Below are 24,890 nucleotides of genomic sequence, written 5' to 3'. Positions count from 1 at the left end.
AGGAGAGCGCAGCAACAGGGGTGCAGAGGGCAAAGCAGAGAGATTCCCACAGAGAAGATTGCTGCCGACCAGCACTCACCAGCCTGAGAGCCTTGTCTGCTTACCCGCTGGGACGGGTTGGGGCTGGGAGCTGAGGCTCGGGCTTGGAAGGTCAGATCCCAGGGAGAGGACTGGGGTTGCCTGTACGAACACAGCCTGAGAGGGCTAGTGCGCCACAGCTAGCCAGGAGGAGGTCCGGGAAAAAGTCTGGAACTGCCTAAGAGGCAAGAGACCATTGTTTCGGGGTGCATGAGGAGAGGGGATTCAGAGCACTGCCCAGATGAGTGCCAGAGACAGGTGCAAGCTGCAGCCATCAGCACGGACACCAGAGACGGCATGAGACACTAGGGCTGCTGCTGCAGCCACTAAGAAGCCTGTGTGCGAGCACAGGTCACTCTCCACACCTCCCCTTCCAGGGAGCCTGTGCAGCCCACCACGGCCAGGGTCCCAGGATCCAGGGACACCTACCCCGGGAGAACGCACGGCACGCCTCAGGCTGTTGCAATGTCATTCTGGCCTGTTGTGGCAGGCTCACCCCGCATTCCTTACCCCTCCCTCCCGCCAGCCTGAGTGAGCCAGAGTCCCCTAATCAGCTGCTACTTTTAACCCTATCCTGTCTGGGCAGGAACAGACGCCCTCAGGTGACCTACACACAGAGGTGCGGCAAATTCAAAGCTGAACCCCAGGAGCTGTGTGAACAAAGAAGAGAAAGGGAAGTTTCTCCCAGCAGCCTCAGGAGCAGTGGATTAAATCTCCACAATCAACTTGATGTACCCTGCATCTGTGGAATACGTGAATAGACAACGAATCATCCCAAAATTGAGGTGGTGGACATTGGGAGCAATGATATATATATTTTTTTTCCTTTTTCTCTTATTGTGAGTGTGTATGTGTATGCTTCTTTGTGTGATTTTGTCTGTATAGCTTTGCTTTTACCATTTGTCCTAGGGTTCTGTCTGTCCGTTTTATTTATTTTTTTTACTATAACTTTTAGCGTTTGTTATCATTCGTGGATTTGTTTTTTGGTTTGGTTGCTCTCTTCCTTCTTTTATTCTTTTTTTCATTTCTTTTTCTTTTTCTTTTTTTTTTTTTTTTTGCGGTTCGTGGGCCTCTCACTGTTGTGGCCTCTCCCATTGCGGAGCACAGGCTCCAGATGTGCAGGCTCAGTGGCCATGGCTCACGGGCCCAGCCGCTCCACGGCATGTGGGATCTTCCCAGACCGGGGCACGAACCTGTGTCCGCTGCATCAGCAGGCGGACTCTCAACCACTGCGCCACCAAGGAAGCCCTATTTTTCATTTTTTTATTTTCAATAATTGTTTATTTTAATAACTTTATTGTATCTCTCTTTTTTCTCTTTCTTTCTTTCTTTTTTTCTCCCTTTTCTTCTGAGCCGTGTGTCTGACAGGGTCTTGGTGCTCTGGCCAGGTGTCAGGCCTGTGCCTCTGAGGTGGGAGAGCCAAGTTCAGGACATTGGTCCACCAGAGACCTCCCAGCTCCACATAACATCAAATGGCGAAAGCTCGCCCAGAAATCTCCATCTCAACGCTAAGACCCAGCTCCACTCAACGACCAGCAAGCTACAGTGCTGGAAACCCTATGCCAAACAACTAGCAAGACAGGAACACAACCCCACCCATTAGCACAGAGGCTGCCTAAAATCATAATAAGGTTACAGACACGCCAAAACACACCACCGGATGCGGATCTACCCACCAGAAAGACAAGATCCAGCCTCATCCAGCAGAACACAGGCACTGGTACCTTCCACCAGGAAGCCTACACAGCCCACTGAACCACCCTTAGTCACTGGGGGAAGACACCAAAAACAACAGGAACTACGAACCTTCAGCCTGTGAAAAGGAGACCCCTAACACAGTGAGTTAAACAAAATGAGAAGGCAGCAAAACACACAGCAGATGAAGGAGCAAGGTAAAAACCCACCAGACCTACCAAATGAAGAAGAAATAGGCAGTCTACCTGAAAAAGAATTCAGAGTAATGATAGTAAACATAATCCAAAATCTTGGAAATAGAATGGAGAAAATACAAGAAATATTTAACAAGGACCTAGAAGAACTAAAGAGTAAAGAAACAATGATGAACAATACAGTAAATGAAATTTAAATTCTCTAGAATGAATCAATAGCAGAATAACTGAGGCAGAAGAATGGATACGTGACCTGGAAGATAAAATAGTGGAAATAACTACTGCAGAGCAGAATAAAGAAAAAATAATGCAAAGAATTGAGGACAGTCTTAGAGACCTTTGGGACAACATTAATTGCACCAACATTCGAATTATAGGGGTCCCAGAAGAAGAAGAAAAAGAGAAAAGGACTGAGAAAATATTAGGAGAGATTATAGTTGAAAGCTTCCCTAATATGGGAAAGGAAATAGTTAATCAAGTCCAGGAAGCACAGAGTGTCCCATACAGGATAAATCCAAGGAGAAACACGCCAAGACACATATTAATCAGACTATCAAAAATTAAATGCAAAGAAAAAATATTAAAAGCAGCAACAGAAAAACAACAAATAACATATAAGGGAATCCCAATAAGCTTAACAGCTGTTCTTTCAGCAGAAACCCTGCAAGCCAGAAGGGAGTGGCAGGATAGTTAAAGTGATGAAGGAGAAAAACCTACAACCAAGATTACTCTACCCAACAAGGATCTCATTCAGATTCGATGGAGAAATTAAAACCTTTACAGACAAGCAAAAGTTAAGAGATTTCAGCAGCACCAAACAGCTTTACAACAAATGCTAAAGGAACTTCTCCAGGCAGGAAACACAAGAGAAGGAAAAGACCTACAATAACAAACCCAAAACAATTAAGAAAATGGTAATAGAAACATACATATTGATAGTTACCTTAAATGTAAATGGATTAAATGCTCCCACCAAAACACATAGACTGGCTGAATGGATACAAAAACGAGACCCGTATACATGCTGTCTACAAGAGTCCCACTTCAGACCTAGGGACACATACAGACTGAGAGTAAGGGGATGGAAAAAGATATTCCATGCAAATGGAAATCAAAAGAAAGCTGGAGTAGCAATACTCATATCAGATAAAATAGACTTTAAAATAAAGAATGTTACAAAAGACAAGGAAGGACACTAAATAATGATCAAGGGATCAATCCAAGAAGAAGATATAACAATTATAAATATATATGCACCCAGCATAGGAGCACCTCGATACATAAGGCAACTGCTAACAGCTATAAAAGAGAAAATCAACAGTAACACAATAATAGTGGGGGACTTTACCACCTCACTTACACCAATGGAGAGATCATCCAAACAGAAAATAAATAAGGAAACATAAGCTTTAAATGACACATTAAACAAGACAGACTTAATTTATATTTATAGGACATTCCATCAGAAAACAGCAGATTACGCTTTCTTCTCAAGTGCACACGGAACATTCTCCAGGATAGATCACATCTTGGGTCACAAATCAGGCCTCAGTAAATTTAAGAAAATTGAAATCATATCAAGCATCTTTTCCGACCACAACACCATGAGATTAGAAATCAGTTAAAGGGAAAACAAACACAAACTCATGGAGGCTAAACAATATGTTACTAAATAACCAAGAGATCACTGTAGAAATCAAAGGAAATCAAAAAAAAATCTAGAGACAAATGACAACAAACACGTGATGATCCAAAACCTATGGGATGCAGCAAAAGCAGTTCTAAGAGGGAAGTTTATAGCAATACAAGCCTACCTCAAGAAACAATAAAAATCTCAAATAAATGAACCTTACACCGAAAGGAACAAGAGAAAGAAGAACAGACAAAACCCAAAATTAGTAGAAGGAAAGAAAACATAAAGTTCTGAGGAGAAATATATGAAATAGCAATAACAAAATTAATAAAATAATAACAAAAATTAATAAAACTAAAAGCTGGTTCTTTGCGAAGATAAAGAAAATTGATAAACCATTAGCCAGACTCATCAAGAAAGAGAGGGAGAGGACTCAAATCAATAAAATTAGAAATGAAGTAGGAGAAGTTACAGTGGACACTGCAGAAATACAAAGCCTCATAAGAGACTACTACAAGCAACTCTATGCCAATAAAATGGACAACCTGGAAAAATGGACAAATTGTTAGAAAAGCACAACCTTCCAAGACTGAACCAGGAAGAAATAGAAAATATAAACAGACCAATCACAAGCACTGAAATTGAGACTGTGATTAAAAATCTTCCAACAAACAAAAGCCCAGGACCAATTGCCTTCACAGGTGAATTCTTTCAGACATTTAGAGATGAACTAACACCTATTCTTCTCAAACTCTTCCAAAATATAGCAGAGGTAGGAACACTCCCCAACTCATTCTATGAGGCCACCATCGCCCTGATACCAAAACCAGACAGAGATGTCACAAAGAAAGAAAACTACAGGCCAATATCACTGATGAACACAGATGCAAAAATCCTCAACAAAATACTAGCAAAGAGAATCCAACAGCACATTAAAAGGATCATACACCATGATCAAGTGGGGTTTATCGCAGGAATGCAAGAATTCTTCAGTATATGCACATCAATCAATGTGACACAGCATATTAACAAATTGAAGAACAAAAACCATATGATCATCTCAATAAAGTCAGAAAAAGCTTTTGACAAAATTCAACACCGATTTATGATAAAAATCCTCCAGAAAGTAGGCATAGAGGGAACTTATCTCAACATATTGAAGGTCATATATGACAAACCCACAGCCAGCATCGTCCTTAATGGTGAAAAACTGAAAGCATTTCCTCTAAGATCAGGAACAAGACAAGGGTGCCCACTCTCACCACTGTTATTCAACATAGTTTTGGAAGTTTTAGCCACAGCAATCAGAGAAGAAAAAGAAATAAAAGGAATCCAAATTGGAAAAGAAGAAGTAAAGCTGTCACTGTTTTCAGATGACATGATACTATACATAGAGGATGCTACCAGAAAACTACTAGAGCTAATCAATGAATTTGATAAAGTAGCAGGATACAAAATTAATGCACAGAAATCTCTTGCATTCCTATACACTAATGATGAAAAATTTGAAAGAGAAATTAAGGAAACACTCCCATTTACCACTGCAACGAAAAGAATAAAATACCCAGGAATAAACCAACCTAAGGAGACAAAAGACCTATATGCAGAAAACTATAAGACACTGATGAAAGAAATTAAAGATGATAGAAACAGATGGAGAGGTATACCATGTTCTTGGACTGGAAGAATCAACATTGTGAAAATGACTATACTACCCAAAGCAATCTACAGATTCAGTGCAATCCCTATCAAACTACCAATGGTATTTTTCACAGAACTAGAACAAAAAATTTTACAATTTGTATGGAAACACAAAAGACCCCGAATAGCCAAAGCAATCCTTACAAAGAAAAACAGAGCTGGAGGTATCAGGCTCCCTGACTTCAGACTATACTACAAAGCTATAGTAATCAAGACAGTATGATACTGGCACAAAAACAGAAATATAGATCAATGGAACAGGATAGAAAGCCCAGAGACAAACCCACACACATATTGTCACCTTATTTTTGATACAGGAGGCCAGAATATACAATGGAGATAAGATAGCTTCTTCAGTAAGTGGTCCTGGACAGCCACATGTAAAAGAATGAAATTAGAATACTCCCTAACACCATACACAAAAATAAACTCAAAATGGATTAAAGACATAAATGTGGGGCTTCCCTGGTGGCGCAGTGGTTGAGAGTCCGCCTGCCGATGCAGGGGACACAGGTTCGTGCCCCGGTCCAGGAGGATCGCACATGCCATGGAGTGGCTGGGCCCGTGAGCCATGGCCGCTGAGCCTGTGCATCCGGAGCCTGTGCTCCGCAACGGGAGAGGCCACAACAGTGAGAGGACCGTGTACCGCAAAAAAAAAAAAAGACATAAATGTAAGGCCAGACACTATAAAACTCCTAGAGGAAAACATAGGCGGAACACTATGACATAAATCAGAGCAAGTACCTTTTTGACCCACCTCCTAGAGAAATGGAAATAAAAACAAAAATAAACAAATGGGACCTAGTGAAACTTAAAAGCTTTTGTACAGCAAAGGATACCATAAACAAGACGAAAAGACAACCCTCAGAGTGGGAGAAAATATTTGCAAATGAAGAAACTGACAGAAGATTCATCTCTAAAATTTACAAGCAGCTCATGCAGCTTAATTTCAAAAAAACAAACAACCCAATCCAAAAATGGGCAGAAGACCTAAATAGACATTTCTCCAAAGAAGATATACAGCTTGCCAACAAACACATGAAAGAATGCTCAACATCACTCATTAGAGAAATGCAAATCAAAACTACACTGAGGGGCTTCCCTGGTGGTGCAGTGGTTGGGAGTCCACCTGGGGAGTCCGCCTGCCGATGCAGGGGACAAGGGTTCGTGCCCCAGTCCAGGAAGATCCCACATGCCGTGAAGCAGCTGGGCCCATGAGCCATGGCCGATGAGCCCGTGCGTCCAGAGCCTGTGCTCCACAACCGGAGAGGCCACAACAGTGAGAGGCCCGCGTACCGCCAAAAAAAAAAAAAAAAAAAAACCTACACTGAGGTATCGCCTCACACCAGTCAGAATGGCCTTCATCAAAAAATCTACAAACAATAAATGCTGAAGAGGGTGTGGAAAAAAGGGAACCCTCTTGCACTGTTGTTGGGAATGTAAATTGATACAGCCACTATGGAGAACAATATGGAGGTTCCTTGAAAAGCTAAAAATTGAGCTACCATACGACCCAGCAATCCCACTACTGGGCATATACCCTGAGAAAACCATAATTCAAAAAGAGTCATGTACCACAATGTTCATTTTAGCACTGTTTACAATAGCCAGGACATGGAAGCAACCTAAGTGTCCATCAACAGCTGAATGGATAAAGATGATGTGACACATATATACAATGGAATATTACTCAGCCATAAAAAGTAATGACACTGAGGTATTTGTAGTGAGGTGGATGGACCTAGAGTCTGTCATACAGGCTGAAGTAAGTCATAAAGAGAAAAACAAATACCATATGCTAACACATATATATGGAATCTTAAAAAAATGGTTATGAAGAACCTAGGGGCAGGAGAGGAATAAAGATGCAGATGTAGAGGATGGACTTGAGGACACGGGGAGGGGGAAGGGTAAGCTGGGACGAAGTGAGAGAGTGGCATGGACTTATATATACTACCAAATGTAAAGTAGATAGCTAGTGGGAAGCAGCCGCATAGCACAGGGAGATCAGCTCGGTGCTTTGTGACCACCTAGAGGGGTGGGATAGGGAGGGTGGGAGGAAGCTGCAAGAGGGAAGAGATATGGGGATATATGTTTATGTATAGCTGGTTCACTTTGTTATAAAGCAGAAACTAACACACCATTGTAAAGCAATTATACTCCAATAAAGATGTTTAATAAATAAATAAGGTAAACACCAGTATATCAATGCCACAGTCAGTTTCCGTCAATGGCTGCTGAAATCTGTGGGCACAAGTTTTCAGAGAAACAGGATATTAGCAGTGTCTTAAAGTATCTCCCCCATGATATTTATCAGTTATTAAATGGTAATAAATTTATGGTGGCAACCCAGCAGATACCACTTTAACCAAGTGTGTTCTAAAATTAACACAAGTTGTAAAACATATCAGCATCACATACTCCTTGTAAGACTGAAAAGGACACAACATCACTTCTGTGGTATACCCATTAAAAGTGTGTAACTTTAATGATGAGGAAATACCAGACAATGCCACATTGAGAGACATTCTACAGAATAACTAACCAGAACTCATAAAGTGTCAGAATCATGAAATAAAAGGAAAGACTGAAGAACTGCCACAGATTGGAAGAGACCAATGAGACACAAGAACCAATGCAGTTAGGATGCTGGAACAGAAAAAACAGATTAGGGGAAAAGCTGGAAATTTTTGAATAAGGTCTGTAGTTTAGCATTACATCAATGTTCATTTCCTAGTTTTGATAATTGTACTATGGTTTGTAAGTTGTTACCATTATGGGAAGCTGGGAGAAAGATGTAGGAAATCTCTCTATAAAATTTTTGCAATTTACTGTAAGTCTAAAATTATTTCCAAATAAAATTTAAAGAAATAGTAAGGTCCATTGGTTTTAGACTGTATTGGTAGGTATGAATAGCTAACTGCTCTGAAGAAACAAAGGAAAGAGATATAACTGATGTCTGTCCATTCATGACTAGCCAATTAATAGATTATATCTATGTTAGCATTGCTGTTGCCTCTGGTTATTAAATTAACAGTAATTATCTCCATTAGGTTCTCTAGGCTCATTCAAAGTGCTTTTAAAACCTAATTAGAAAATAAAAACAGTATTTCAAGGATTTAATATTCTAATAGTCTTCCATGAGAACAAAATATCAGATTTTAAAATAAATAAAATCCTAAATTGGAAAACAAATTTGTCAACACAGTTATTTTGATGAACATTAGCTGGTTCATAGAACTTAACATAGATTTAAAGCTATTTGGCTACAAGGCTATTTTTTTCCCCCCAAATTTCCCATGTCTGTAGTTTGAGAAAGAATCGTTCTAGTGGGCTTGTGTCTATCATCCTTTCTGTGTAAATTTCACTTAGCAATCCCTACCAAGATCTGTGGGATGAATTTCCCGGAAATACATGTTAGAATTACAGTATGTACCTGTAAGACATTTGATTCATAAATCACCAAATATAGCTAAATTAAAATTTTAACTTTTTATTGACATATACTGTGAAAAAACACACATAAGTATGCTTGTGAAATATTTGAATTTAATAAAGTACTAATTAAATTTTAAGTACATTGTTCAATATTCTGAAACAGCGAGTTTGCTCAACTGGCAAGTATTCTACAAGAGGGAAAAAAATTCTGTAGGTGTCTTGGGGTTTTTTGGGGTATGTTTGTTAATTTAGTTTGGTTTTGTTCTTTTTCAGGATGTGGTAGATACACATCCTGGCCTCACGTTCCTGAAAGATGCTCCAGAATTCCACTCCCGCTACATCACCACGGTAGGCCGAGTCCCTTTTTGTCTTAATATAACTCTATAAGTCTCCTTTTTGTCATTATCTAGTATCCAGGCTTTCAGATCTTTATGCAAAATGGGCTATAATGATTATTTTAAGTGGAAGGAAGTAAAATTGAATTAATTATTTCTATCTATTTGCCTTCTTATATGTGTCCAGCGCTTAAGAGGTCTCTTGTATATAAAATTTAAGTGATATGCTCATTCGGTCTGGTATTATGAGGTATACCTTTTTCTGTATCATTAATATTGATACCCAGTTGATCTTTAGCATTTGCAAATAATACTGAAAAGAATCTTCAACATCCTTTTCCAAAAAAAGATGTATCTATAGTGCCTCAAAGTTAGAACTGAAATGATAATGAAAAATAGATTGTATGTAATCAGAAAACAAATCATGTAAGAATTTAAAATAACATGATCACAATCTCCTATTTTGTGGGGTGTTCTCATTCCATGTTTCTCATACACAGCCTCATTTGGTCAGTCACAGGCAGGGCATGCAGTATGAGTGAGAGCACACAGGCCTACAGCTCACACTGCAGCCACACCAGGCATTCTCTGCCCTAGCTTCCAGATTATCTTTGGAAGAACTCCACAGCTGAACCAACCTCAGGGCACACCTCACATTCACAGCCATACCCGGGGGAGATGATCCCTGCCTCTGGTAAATAGAACAGTCTCCTCTGAGGAAGGCCCTCTCATTCTTAGGGCATTTTTTGTTGGCTATGAATTTGTTGGTTTCTGTTGAGTTACAGAATACCACCATTCTTTTTCTACTGTAGGAACTTCATTATTTGCTTTTACATTGATTCTCTTCTGTCATAAAACTTTATAAGACTTTATTTGAACCATAAGGTGTCACTGTCATCCAAGACTATCTCAGAAGTTATTTTTGCCTGTTAACCACAACACTCTACTAAACTACCTCTACTACAATCACCCTGGCCCAGCCACTCATCCTTGTTTTTCACATGGATTCCTTCTAATTGGTCTCCCTACTTACACCCTCATTGCCCTACAGTCTAGTCTCCACAAAGCAGAGTTATCCTTTGAAAATATAAGTCAGACCATGTCATTTCTCTGCTCAGACCCTCCAGTGTTTCCCCATCTCATCACTCTGCTTCAGCAACAACAGCCTGCCTTCTCTCTGTTCCTGGAATAGACCAAACCTGCTTCTGCCTCAGGTGCTTTGTTCTTACTCTTTCCTCTGCCTGGAATGCTCTTCCTACAGATTTCCACATGACTCACTCCCTCACTTCATCCAGATGTGTGCTCAGACATTCCCTTCTTAGTGAGACCTTCCCTGATCACCCTCTGCCTTCTTCACCCTTCTTCTCCCTGTCCCCTCCCTCTACACTTCTGTTCCTTTGTTCTGCTTTATTTTCCTTCTTAGCGCCTATATCACTGATATGTAATTTTTTTGTTTATTGTCCATCTCCTTCTCTATAACATAAACTCCATGAGAGGAGGGACTTTGTCTATATTTAGATGTTGCTATATCTCCAATACCTAGAATAGTGCCTGGCACATAATAGATACACAGTAAGTATTTATTGAGTGAATAAGTGAAGTTATTCATGCTTAAGAATTCTATACATAACCCTGGTTTCAATTCCAATAGGAATTATTGGGTTCTGATTGCTGACTGTTCTATAAACTAAGGACGTATTAATAGTATATTAGAATCTCAAGAATTAGAAAAGATGTTAAAGATAATCTAGTCCAACCTTCTACCAATTCAGAGAATGCTGTCTACAGAGCAACCTTTTATTGGAATTTGTTCTTAGAAAAGATATTAAAGAACAGAATTATAAAAGAGATAAATTTTCCTTCTATACACTTTCTAGTTTGGTATTTATTGAAGTATGATCGCTGGACCTATGATGGTCTATAGTCATCTAGCAAGTGGCCCCCAGGAAGTTTTAGGAAGAGTGCAAAGCCATGAAACCATTTTGTTCGCATATAATTCACATTTTCTGAGAAATGCTAGTATGTTAGTCGTTGAACAAAAAGAACTACATAGGTCAATTAACAGGATCCAATTAATTATTGCTGCTGACATATTTGCATGGCATTTGCATATTATTGTTTACATTTCTTAAATTTATGCTTTATTGTTAGTATTCTGCTGCTTTATCCCCAGTTCACAAAAATGAATCCAGTATAGCTGATTCACTTTGTTGTAAGCAGAAACTAATACAACTTTGTAAATCAACTATACTCCAATAAAAATTTTTTTAAAAATGAATCCATTGCTCAGTAGTAGTCATTAAAGTGTAAAATACTTGTGAAATAATGATAATGGGGCAACTCAAAACATCATAACGTAAGTAGTAAATAAGATCTAACTGAGAATACAGAATGTGAATCTGTATGTCCTGAGATAAGTGTACCTACTGTTGTGATAATCTCATACTACCCTCCAAAACAGAAAGATGCAAATTAAAAGCATCATACTGAATACCTAGAAACAATTTTATTGGACTGGTTATCTGTTCTACCCAGTGCCTTTTCTATTATGAAATTTGGTCAGATAATGACATGAAGTCATTGAAAGTTTTAGGTTATTTCAGAGTACAGTGAATTTTTCTATAAAAAAATACAAAATAAGCTTTCTAGTATGAAATTAATTAATTTTGTGGCATAGAAGTAACCAAATTAGAGAAGTGTCATTCTCTACCCTGCTCATGGCAAAGATAACAGTATTTCCAAGAAACTTACAAAGATCAGCCTCAGAATTAATGACAGATATCTCAAAAAAAGCAAAATTAATTTATCATATGACCCTATTGAATATATACTCTCAGTGGCATACAGTATAGGACAATTAACATATTTTGTTTGCATGGTAGAGTTATTCAGTTATTTCACTTTACAGTTGGAAGAAACTGCTTACACAGTGTATGACTCAAGTATTAGCTTATGTGTGGCACATATACAATGAAGAAAATTTGGGCAACTTTTATTTTCCATTTATCACTGAAAACCTATGCTACAGGAAAAGACTTTTTATTTGTTTGTTTAGTTAAATATTTTGTCAGCTGTTTTAGAATGGAAAGGCAGAACACCAAATTTACATATAGCGAAAAAGGACATCACTACCTAAATAAGGGATTATACCCAGAGTCACTCCACGTTCTCCTTTATTTCCAGAGAAGAGTTGGCAAGTGAGAAATAAGCCTCTTGATATCAAATGAAAATGAGAATTGGAAATACCAGCAAATTGTAGCCCTTGAGTTTGCAGGTTTGCATACCATGCAAAGAAATTGCCAGTGAATAAGGCTCTGCTTATCCTTACTGGCATATGCTGACTTTTGAGGAAAGAGGTACTCATGTGAGGTTTTAAAATTAGTGATAATATTGAAAATACTTTTTTGTGATATTCGTGCTGGCAGTAAAGATATTTCTGTGGCTTGCTCAGATGGTGTCTTAGTGGTGTATTCAGTGTCTTGATTGGCCTGAATCTATCACTCCAGGCTGAAATGTCAGGATTTTCATTGTTGAGGACAAGGTAGTGATATTTCCTAAAATGGCTAAACTGGTGGAAACTGCTCATCACTAATAGCTTAACTCTTTCCCCTTGAGAACGTTTCCTCTTGACAGAGAAAGAAATCATTTTTATTAGATAATTTTGTTTAAGTCCAAGTTCTGCAGAAGACCATGAAGAAATACTTTTCAGAGCCATAGTAACTAGAGTGGATCAGTAACCCATTCACACACACACACCCACACCCACACCCACACCCACACACACACACACACCGCCTAATAGAAGAGCCAGGCTTCCAGCATTGAGTTGTTCATGTGCATTAAAGTCATCTACAAAGAGCAATCTCTCTGTAATTTCTGTGTCTGCATTTGATCTGCTTATCAAAAACTCTGACAGAACCACCAAACACATACTTCTATTCCTGGTGACCTCTACTTGTGAATTAGAGGTTTCCACTTCAGTAGATATAAAGAAAAAGAAAGGAGACTGACTTACAATTCAAATTGTCAAGTTGACTAGAGATTCCTTGGTGAAAAATTATCAAATTTCATTTCTCTCACTGATAGTAAACAGTTATTCTTAGTATTATTAATTTTTACATTTTTTTTGATATTTTTAAATTTTTGATTAATTTCTTTTTAAAAACCTAAAACTGGTAGACCAAAAAAGTTAGGGGGGAAAAAAACAACTGTAATTAATGTAGAACCAGCAGTTACATGCTCTCACCACTAGATGGTGCCCCTACCTCGATAAGCTAAAATGCTGAATCAGTTGTGTGGAAACCAATAAATGTGCTGATGTAAGGGGCCACTGAATAAGGAGATTTAGGCTATGGAAAAATGGAATACAGGTACATTTTATTACAGTATGAGACAAATAGGTTAGCAGAGGCTAAAAATAGGAAATTACTTAACATTCAAAATGTTTATGAATTTTAAAAATTCTGTCAAAAGAACAAAAGATGAAGAAAAGAATAAAATAAAAATAAATACAGATTAAAGTTTTATAATTTTAAGTGTTATATAGTACCTCCATAAGTAATATAAAATATTTGAGGGGTATATATATACAAAATTTAGACAGACAGGAAACTTAGACTTTAATATAAATTTACGTTCAAAATCAAGAAATAAGGACAAAAATCTAATAATGTGCAACAAAGAAAAGTTTGGTGTAATAATATGTATTGAAATTGACTTTAACTTGAGAGCGAAGACATGGAACTATGATAAGAGATATTCTTAATTTTTATTTTCATATATATAATTTCTGGCCTAAAATCCTCCATCTTTTTTATAGGAACTTTTGTGAAGCTAGTGCTAAAAATACAGTGTTGAATAAAACACATTCTCTGCCCTGAAGCACCTCACTCAGAGTCTGAGTGACTGGGGCCAGTAGAGAAGTTGTAGACACCAGCTAGTCCCAGCTCCCACCTAACACGGAATCCTGTGAGCTTCTGCCTAAATAATTATGGTGAGAAGAAACCTCACTACTTCATACAACCCATTGCTTCATAAGGCTAATGTTAGGAAACTCTTGTTTACATTGAAGCATTTCTAACCAGTAAGGGCATTTCTATCCAGTAATTCTAGTAGTTCCAGTTCTATTTCTACCCTCTGATGCAGTACAAAACAAATCAACTTCTTATTCCACCTGATAACCATTCAGATCATGGTCACATCCATACTGTAGTCTTATTTTTTCCTCAAGAGTAAACACAACTACATTAGTAGTATCTTTCACAATAATTTTGTATACAGTTCCCTGTTTTATATTTTCTGTACATCTTATATGCAATCTATCTATAAATCATAGACAACAGTACTGATTTTATGTAAAATATTAATTAGAGAACTTTCCTAGGTTAGTATCCATCTGCTGTTCAAAACTCTGGATAGAGTTATTCAATTAGCTATGAATCCAACCCATATGTCTCTATCACAAATATAACATGAAAGTCTTTGTCACACAGCTTTCCAATCTCATTAATTTATCAAGCAATTTTCCAAAGAAGATATACAGATGGCCAACAGGTACATGAAAAGATGTTCAACATTACTAATCAGGGAAATTCAAATCAAAACTAAAGTGAGATATCACCTCACACTTGTTAGAATGGCTATCATCAAAAAGACAAGAAATAACAAGGATGTGGAAAAAAAGGGAACTCATGTGCAGTCTTGGTGGGAATGTAAATTGGTGCAGCCAATGGAGGTTCCTCAAAAAAACTAAAATAGAATTACTGTATGATCCAGCAATTCTGCTTCTGGGTATTTATACAAAGGAAATGGAAACAGTAACTTGAAAAGATACATGCACCCCTGTGTTACTGTGTCATTATTTATAATAGCCAATAAATGGAAACAACCTAAGTGTTCATCCACAGATGAATGGATAAAGAAGATGTGGAATACAATGGAATATTGCTCAGCCATAAAAAAAGAGTGAAATCCTGCCATTTGCAACACCATGGATGGACCTTGAGGGCATTATGCTAAGTGAAATAAGTCAGAGAAAGACAAATACTGTATGATATAAATCTTAAAAAAAAAAAAAAAGAACGCTCACAAACACAGAGAACAGATTGGGAGCTGCCAGAGGCAGGAGGTGGGGAGAAGGGAATCAAAAGGTATAAACTTCCAGTTGTAAAATAAATTAGTCATGGGGATGTAATTTACAGCATGGTGACTATAGTTCATAATACTGTACTGAATATTTGAAAGTTACCAAGAAAGTAAATCTTAAAAGTTCTCATCACAAGAAAGAAAAATTCTGTAACTGTGGAAACGGATGTTCACTAGACTTATTGTGGCGATTATTTCACAATATATACAAATATCAAATCATTATGTTGTACACCTAAAACTAATATAATGTATGTTAATTATACCTCAGTTTTTTAAATTATCATGCAGTTATTGACCACCTGATGATATAGGCAGAGCAACATATCAGGCACTGGGATGCAAGTGAAAAGAGATCAGGTTCCTTAGAATTTGGAGGTGATGACAAGCAGGTGTACCTGTGTTGAGAATATAACCACAGGATGACCGAAGGAGACTCAGGTGACATCAGGAGCACAGAAGACAGCTCGACCCAAGTGCCTGTGCTGGGGCTTCCTATGGAGTTGGTAACTGAGCTAGATGCTGAAGGGTCGGGGGGAGTTAGCACTGGTAGCGAGATGGGGTGAGGCGTGCCGGGCAGCACAAGTCTGGACCTTCATCCTGAGGCTACTTTTTTCCTGTTATTTTTGGGAATCACTCTCTTTGATAAGGAATCCAGAAACAGAATAGTGGTTTGGTTCCTCATTAGGCCTACTCTTAGGATAGATGTCCAAATGTCTTCTCTTTTTTGTTCTTCTTGCACTAAAATAGCCTAAAAAGGGGATCTAACCTCTTCTATGATTAAAAACCACCAAGGTTACAGGATTTCCATATCATTAGATAATCAAAACTAAAGCCGAAGTACTAAAAAAGCTGCTTAACTGCTCTTCTCACCCTTGCTTCCTTTCGAAGAAGAAAAGAAAAAAAAGAAAAAAACCCTAATAGGTCAAGTGCAAATTAAATGGGTGGAAATAACCCCAGGTAAAACTGTTAAGAATGCACTGTGGCCTCCTACCTCCAGGATTGCAGCCTGTCTTCCTTCTCCAGTCCTCCCCTACACAACAGCACATACATCCTCAATTTCAGACACCTTTGCTACCCATCCTCCTTCTCTCCCATCTTGTCCAGGGTCTTCTCCAGAGTTTCACCTTTGTTAAACTTATTAAAACACTAGTTAGTAACAAAACTGTTCATGCCTAAATAAGGACTCGGGATATAAACTATCCCAGATGTATCTGAGTTTCCAGAGAGAGTTCAGAAGTCTTCAAAACTCCAATGGATAAGGCTATAATAACCAGAATATGCCCTCTTGAATCATACCATGTTGGCAGCCATTCTTCTGACCCAGTAATTGTTAAGCCACCCCAGTGCAGATTTCCCACCTCATATGCCTTCCAGAAACATCTAGCCTAATAAGCACTACTTGAATCCCTATATGAGAGGTAAAAATGAAAGTGACATGTAGGCACCTGGGAAATGCCGACTTGTGAGCAAAGAATTTTTTTATTCTCAGAATTATAAGGGCAGATGCAAACTATATGGATGTAGACTTTTTTAATATAGTATTAATTTTTACTAGAAATTACACTTGATATAATCAAAAGGCCAAAACTTAGCTTGGTTCAAAGAATGTTCATAAGATGGCCTTTGATAAAGTAATAGATATCTTTAATGTTTTTATTTGGTTTTGTTTTCCTTTTGGAACCAGGTTATTCAGAGAATATTCTACACAGTCAACAGATCTTGGAGTGGAAAAATTACTGCAACAGAGATAAGAAAAAGCAACTTTTTGCAAGTATGCCTCTCATTGAAATTCATACATAAGGAGCAATTTAAATAATAATCTTACTTCATTTAACAAATATTTGAGTGCTTATTATGTGCAAAGCCCTGTCACTACTTTCAGTCATTAAGCAGTTATCAGATACCTGGAAGGTGTTGGGGGAACAAAGATGAATAACAAGAAATTTTTGCATCAGGGCATGCACTGTGGAGCAAAAGAGAAAAGGGCACAGACAGCCACACCTGACTTGAAAAATTCCACAGAAATATATCATAAACATGCAGTGAAGGCTTCACAGTAGGACTGGCATGTGATCTTGACCTTAGAGATATCAGGAGTTTACCAAGATAAAGAAATCAAAAGAAAAGGGGATTCCAGATAGAGGAAGCAGCATAAACAAAGGCCCAGAAGCATGAAAGTGGCCCGTTCAGGAACTGCAGAACAGTCTTAAGTGGCCACAGGCTCCAAGGAGAGTGACCAGTGATGAGGCCTGAGGGGTGAGACAGGGCCAGGTTGGGAAGGGCCTTGCAAAAGAAATGGAGGAATTTCAACTTGTTCCTTTTAGCAGTGACTCTTTATCCATCTCCTGCTAGAGAAAAATACTAAAAATTCCTTTTAAGAAAGAATGCATTTCATTCAATTATTTTATTTATTTTACCAAATGAGAAAGTACTGACCACTAGTGGGAGCCTTTAACCGAGGCAATCTTCATGCCTGATTGTTCAAGATCTTCTATTAACCTAAAGAAAGTAGAATTGGTCACACTTGAAAGGAAATGAAATATTTTACTTTAAGTAAATCATACTAAATGAAGCTTAAGCAAATAATACAACCTTATTTACACTCTGTTTTTCCCATCTTCATCTGGGACAGACAAAGTAATGAAGACTTGGCAAAATTAGCAAACCATAATAAATATGCAAACACTTTTTATTCTAATAAATGAAAAGTCATCATCACGGTCATTATTAATATTTACTGAACACCTGGTGTCTGCCTGGGCTCTCAAGAGGTAATGTGGTATGGGTTGAGATGGCAAGAATTCCATTAAAAAGGCCTTCCTTACACCTTAAGAATGATAGGGGCTTCCCTGGTGACACAGTGGTTAAGAATCTGCCTGCCAATGCAGGGGACACGGGTTTGAGCCCTGGTCCGGGAGAATCCCACATGCCGCAGAGCAACTAAGCCTGTGCGCCACAACTACTGAGCCTGCTCTCTAGAGTCCCATGAGCCACAACTACTGAAGCCCGCATGCCTAAAGCCTGTGCTCCACAGCAAGAGAAGCTCACACACTGCAACAAAGAGTAGCCCCCACTACCCACAACTAGAGAAAGCCCACGTGCAGCAACAAAGACCCAATGCAGCCAAAAATAAATTAATTTTTTAAAAATGATAATAATCCCTCACATTCCTGAAGCACATTAGAGTTTTGTATTTCTAGATCATTATTATAATCCATATTTTTTTTACTGATGGTAAAATTCATATGGTTGAATGACTTGGATAAGATCACACAGCAAAATAAGTGGTTGAACTGGAAATAGAACTCAAGTGTTCTGCTTCCCTCTATTTTCTTCCCTACCCCTCTCCTTAGTCTTCCTCTTAGTACATGAAGGTATGCTCATAAAATATTCAAATAACATAAACATATATAGAATAATAAGCAGAGGTCACTATCTCTTCACCCTGCCATTTCACTCCCTTTACCAGAGGGAACCCATGTTATCTGTGGTTTTATTCCTCTGTATATGTGTGTGTGTGTGTGTGGAGTATATATTGTATGTGTGGAGTATATAGTTTTGTTCTGTGTGGCTGCTTTTTTTAATTATTTTTAATATGTGAGACCATACTTATTATTCTGTTAACTTTTTTTAACTTAACAGTATGTCTTGATGTTTTTTCATTTCCATTCATATAAATCTATCTCATTCCTTTAACTATTGTGTAATCTGGCATGGCTGTACTGTAATTACATACTTCTCTACTGAAGATGTTCAATTCGCTTTCATTATCTCCCTATTACAATAATGCAGTGAACATCCTTATACTTTCCTCTTGTGTGTATATGAGTAAGAATTTCTCTAAAATAGAGTACTGGAGGGAAAATCCTGGATCAAATGGCATGTGCTTTTTTTTTTTTTTTTGCAGTACGTGGGCCTCTCACTGTTGTGGCCTCTCCCATTGCGGAGCACAGGCTCCGGACGTGCAGGCTCAGTGGCCATGGCTCACGGGCTCAGCCGCTCCACGGCATGTGGGATCTTCCCGGACCGGGGCACGAACCCATGTCCCCTGCATCGGCAGGCGGAGTCTCAACCACTGCACCACCCGGGAAGCCCGGCATGTGCATTTTTAATTTGATAGATCCTGCCAAGTTACCCTACTAAATGCCTGCACTAGTTCATACTTAAATGTACATACTCACCAACAGCAGAAGTTATTCATTTTTTTCATTTTATGACAGTCCAGTAGATGAAAATGAGAGCTCCCTGCTTCTCAAGATATTTGTTTTATTGTACATATTCTGTGTGTACATTTATACACATTAAAGAGCATCTTATAAAAAAAAACATTACAAGCAAGTTTGGAAAACAGAAGAAAAAGCATATTTTACCACCCTAATAAAACTAATATTCTTGTATGTGTTCGTCTAAGTCTCATTCATATGCATATTTGGATTTTAGAATATAATATAGTTCTTAATGTGTACAATCTTATATCCTGTATTTTGCACTTACCATGTCATGATTTTCCTTTGTTTCTATATAGACTTTGTAATTTTTACTGGCTGCAAAATCTTTCATTGAGTGGCTTTTACCATAATTTGGAATTCAAGGTGAAAAACATTATAAGAAAGATGACTATTTCATAATACAAGAGTATTACTTTGATAAAAATTATTTTCTAAAATGTAAATACTGGAAATCCAAAATTCCATTTTATTTTCTTTTTAAGATTTAGCTAGTACATGTTTTAACCTTGCTTTTAAATTTTACTTCAGACTTCTCTCTTAATGGACAGCATATACCTAGATCTGCTTTTGGGGTTTGGGTTTTATTCTCAATCTGAAAATCTTTTAATAGGGAGATTTAACTCATTTACCTTTGTTGTGACTGTTGATATATCTTGTCTTATTTCTGTCATCTCACTTTGTTTTTTCTATTTCCTAAGTTTCCTTATGGTTTATCTTTTTTCTGACTCTTCCTAAAAACATCTTCATTTATCTGCCCACTTACATGATAATTTGGCTTATTATAAGAATTCTGGGCTCAAAAATCACTGTTTCTGGTGTTTTCCCTAGGGGCACACAGTGAGTCAGGGGAGACCGAGGCTTATTTCCAGCTCAGGGCCCTGCAGCTCTACCCTCCATGCCTTCTATGCCAGGCTACCCCACACTATCACAGTGGTATAAATAAGTCACCTTTATGGTAAACTTGATGCCATTACAAAACCAAACCCTGCATGTGGATGCCCACTCTTCATAATAGAATAGATAGAAGATCAGTCTTTTAACTTTGAAAAGTTAAAAGTAATGTGAGTTTATGGCCATGTAATTAAAAGTCTGTTGTCTGATTGTTCTGTGCTTGCTAGTCTGGGGACCTCTGATAGGCTGCAGTCCCCTTGGTGATAGCTCTTCCCTTTCCCTGCTTTTAAATCCTCCGTAGCATCTAAGTCTTTGCTAAGAATATTACAGAGCACGTAAATGCTTATAGGTTGATCAATTGATTAAAAGGTAGGATGAGGTTGCCTACTAAATTTCCTGGTTTGGTACCAAAACCAAAATTTTTAATTCAGTTTAGAGTAAAACTTAACTGGGATCTATATAATGGCCAAAGCTGGGTCTTCATATTTTTAAAATAAATTAATCCTTCTATTCATACCATTTCAGACTCTAGCACTTTTGGAAGAAGAGGAAGATATAAACCAAATCACAGATTATTTCTCCTATGAACACTTCTATGTTATTTATTGTAAATTCTGGGAACTAGATAGTGATCATGACCTCTACATCAGCCAGGCCGATCTGTCTCGATACAATGACCAGGGTGAGTGTTTCTATGGATGTTGACTTTACTATTTTGAAGAAGGCAAGAGTTAAATTGTGCTCATTCATTATGGGGAATTCCCATTTCTTAAATCCTGTATCTAATCAAGTCCTCTTGAAAGGGCCAAGAATTTTTAAGTAGAAGTGAGTGAAGGTACTAATTTTTTATTTAGAAACCAGATTTAGGAGAAGGGGTTTGGAGGTAAGTAAGAAATTAGAGTCTTAGTTTTGATGAATGGGTGAGTCTTTATAGTGATGCTTATTTTCTGATGATGAACTGAATAAGAACCACATCTATGTAAAGTTTATTTGAAAGAGAATGTATATACACCTTTATAAATTCTCATTTTACAGTATTTATAAACCACCAAGGATGAAAATGATGTTTCTAACTTGCCAGTGTTTTAAAGGATTCAAAAAACCTTTTCTGGCATTTAGTTCTAGAAAAGGTATTTTCTCTGCAGGTGAATTTTGTGTGCTTTCTTTTGTCAGAAAACAAAAAATTACATATTACATGATATTACCCTTCTTACTTCATTTTGATCAGTAGTAAACTTAGAACCTGTTTCCTGCTGATTTAATATTCTTAACCAAGCACCAAGATACATTGATTCATTCTTCTCTCATAAGATTGTCCCTGTTCTGTTCTTAAATGTCTTCTCAGATACTGTGGATTTTTTTAATAAGCCCTTAGCCTTTTAGATGTAGCAAAGTACAAATCTTAAATAAATACTTTGAATTTTGCTTCTGATATTTGGTATATCTGTGACTAGTAGTATACATCTTAAGAAAAGGTTCATTCTATATGTCAGTTTTCATAGAACTTTCCATTTTAAGAAACAGAGTTCTAGCTCACAAAACTCAGGTGCCAACCAGGCATCAAGAGGAAATACTAAATTGTACTTATTTGATAAACAAGCATTTTAGTATTGTATTCTTCCTTCAAGGACAGATGTACCTCGTTTTATTACACTTTGCTTTATTGAATTTTGCAGATAGAGCATTTTTTACAAATTGAATGTTTGGGGCAGCCCCGCATTGAGCAAGTCTATCGGTGCCATTTTTCCAGCAGTATTTGTTCACTTCATGTCTCTGTGTCACATTTTGGTAATTCTCACAATATTTCAAAACGTTTTCATTATTGTTATATTTTTTATGGTGATCTGTGATCAGTGATCTTTGATGTAACTATTGTAATAGTTTTGGGGGACCATGAACCACACCTGTATGACAGCAAGCTTAATTGATAACTGTTGTTTGTGTCGGGCCTCCATATTCCCTGAGACACAACAATATTGAAATTAGGCAAATTAATAGCCCTACAGTGGCCTCTAAGTGTCCAAGTAAAAGGGAGAGTGGCACATCTCTCACTTTAAATCAAAAGCTAGGAAGCTTAGAGGGGAAGGCACGTTGAAAGCAAGGACAGGCTGAAAGCTAGGCCTCTTGTGCCAACAGTTAGCCAAGTAGTGAATGAATGTGAAGGAAAAGCTCTCAAAGGAAATTAAAAGTGCTATTCCAGTGAACACATGAATAAGAAAGTGAAACTGGGAATTCCCTGGCTGTCTAGTGGTTAGGATTTGGTGCTTTCACTGCCCAGGTTCAATCCCTGGTTGGGGAACTAAGATCCCACAAGCTGCATGATGTGGTTAAGAAAAAAAAAAGTGAAACAGCCTTGTTTGCTGATACGTAGAAAGTTTTAGTAGTCTGGATAGAAAAACACACCAGCTACAACATTCTCTTAAGCCAGAGCCTAATCCAGAGCAAGGCCCTAACTCTCTTCAATTCTGTGAAGGCTGAGAGAGGTAAGGGAGCTTCAGGAGAAAAGTTTGAAACTAGCAGAGGTTGGTTCATGAGGTTTAAGGAAAGAAGCCATCTCTATAATATGAAAGTACACGGTGAAGCAGCAAGTTACCCAGAAGATCTAGCTAAGATAATGAAGGTGGCTACACTAAACATCAGATTTTCAATGTAGATGAAACAGGTTTCTATTGGAAGCAAAAGCCATCTAGGACTTTCATAGCTAGAGAGGAGAAGTCAGTGCCTGGCTTCAAAGCATCAAAGGACAGGCTGACTCTCTCGTTAGGGGCTAATGCAATGCAGGTGGTGACTAAGTTGAAGCCAGCGCTCACTTACCATTCCAAAAACCCAACAGCCCTTAAGAATTATGCTAAATCTCTTCTGCCTGTGCTTTACAAATGGAACAACAAACCGTGGATGACAGCACATCTGATTACAACATGGTTTTCTAAATATTTTAAGCCCACTGTCGAGACCTACTGCTCAGGAAAAAAAGATTCCTTTCAAAATATGACCCTGATTGGAGAGGACTGGCGGTGTGAACACAGCATGAAGGGGTTAGTGCACCACGGCTAGCTGGGAGGGAGTCCAGGAAAAAGTCTGGACCTGTCGAAGAGGCAAGAGACTTTTTCTTGCCTCTTTGTTTCCTGGTGCGCGAGGAGAGGGGATTAAGAGCGCTGCTTAAAGGAGCTCCAGTGACGGGCACAAGCTGCGGCTAAAAGCGCAGACCCCAGAGATGGGCATGAGACGCTAAGGCTGCTGCTGCCGCTACCAAGAAGCCTGTGTGCGAACACAGGTCACTCTCCACACCTCCTTCTGGGGAGCCTGTGCAGCCCGCCACTGCCAGGGTCCCGGGATCCAGGGACAACTTCCCCAGGAGAACGCACGGCGCGCCTCAGTTTGGTGCAATGTCCTGCCAGCCTCTGACACCGCAGGCTCGCCCAGCATCCACACCCCACCCTCCCCCCGGCCTGAGTGAGCCAGAGCCCCCGAATCAGCAACTCCTTTAACCCCGTCCTGTCTCAGCGAAGAACAGACACACTCTGGCAACCTACACGCCAAGGCAGGGCCAAATCCAAAGCTGAACCCCGGGAGCTGTGTGAACAAAGAAGAGAAAGGGAAATCTCTCCCAGCAGCCTCAGGAGCAGCGGATTAAATCTACACAATCAACTTGATGTACCCTGCATCTGTGGAATACCTGAGTAGACAATGATTCATCCCAAATTGAGGAGGTGGACTTTGAGAGCAAGATTTATTATTTTTTCCCCTTTTCCTCTTTTTTTGAGTGTGTATGTGTATGCTTCTGTGTGAGATTTTGTCTGTATAGCTTTGCTTTCACCATTTGTCTTAGGTCCATTTTTTTTTTTTACTATTTAAAAAATTTTTTTTCTTAATTGTTTTTTTATTTTAATAACTATATTTTATTTTACCTTACTTTATTTTATTTTCTTTTATGCTCTTTCTTTCTTTCTACTTTTTCTCCCTTTTATTCTGAGCCATGTGGATGAAAGGCTCTTGGTGCTGCAGCCAGGAGTCACGGCTGTGCCTCTGAGGTGGGAGAGCCAACTTCAGGACACTGGTCCACAAGAGACCTCCCAGCTCCATGTAATATCAAATGGCGAAAATCTCCCAGAGATCTCCATCTCAACACCAACACCCAGCTACACTCAACGACCATCAAGCTACAGTGCTGGAAACCCTATGCCAAACAACTAGCAAGACAGGAACACAACCCCAACCATTAGCAGAGAGGCTGCCTAAAATCATAATAAGTCCACAGACACCCCAAAACACATCACCAGACGTGGACCTGCCCACCAGAAAGACAAGATCCAGCCTCATTCACCAGAACACAGGCACTAGTCCCCTCCACCAGGAAGCCTACACAACCCACTGAACCAACTTTAGCCACTGGGGACACACACCAAACAGAACGGGAACTACGAACCTGCAGCCTGCAAAAAGGAGACCCCAAACACAGTAAGATAAGCAAAATGAGAAGACAGAAAAACACACAGCAGATGAAGGAGGAAGATAAAAACCCACCAGACCTAACAAATGAAGAGGAAAT

The 24,890-nt window shown here is 38.6% G+C and overlaps 1 protein-coding gene across 5 annotated transcripts in view; it reads left to right on the top strand.

Annotated features, from left to right (window-relative positions):
• Positions 1–24,890, top strand: part of PPP2R3A (protein phosphatase 2 regulatory subunit B''alpha) — a 221,742-nt gene that overhangs the window by 122,612 nt on the left and 74,240 nt on the right. For all 5 annotated transcript variants that reach the window (XM_004278937.4, XM_033404081.2, XM_033404082.2 and 2 more), the window contains 3 exons: positions 9,013–9,087; positions 16,906–16,992; positions 20,867–21,023. In XM_004278937.4, the coding sequence (XP_004278985.1) occupies positions 9,013–9,087; positions 16,906–16,992; positions 20,867–21,023 (319 nt within the window). The remainder of the gene's footprint in view (positions 1–9,012; positions 9,088–16,905; positions 16,993–20,866; positions 21,024–24,890) is intronic.

Source organism: Orcinus orca, chromosome 5, assembly GCF_937001465.1.
Source record: "Orcinus orca chromosome 5, mOrcOrc1.1, whole genome shotgun sequence".
Taxonomy (NCBI): Eukaryota; Metazoa; Chordata; class Mammalia; order Artiodactyla; family Delphinidae; genus Orcinus; species Orcinus orca.
The sequence above is the reverse complement of the archived record's forward strand: the minus strand, read 5'-3'. Positions and strand labels throughout refer to the sequence as shown.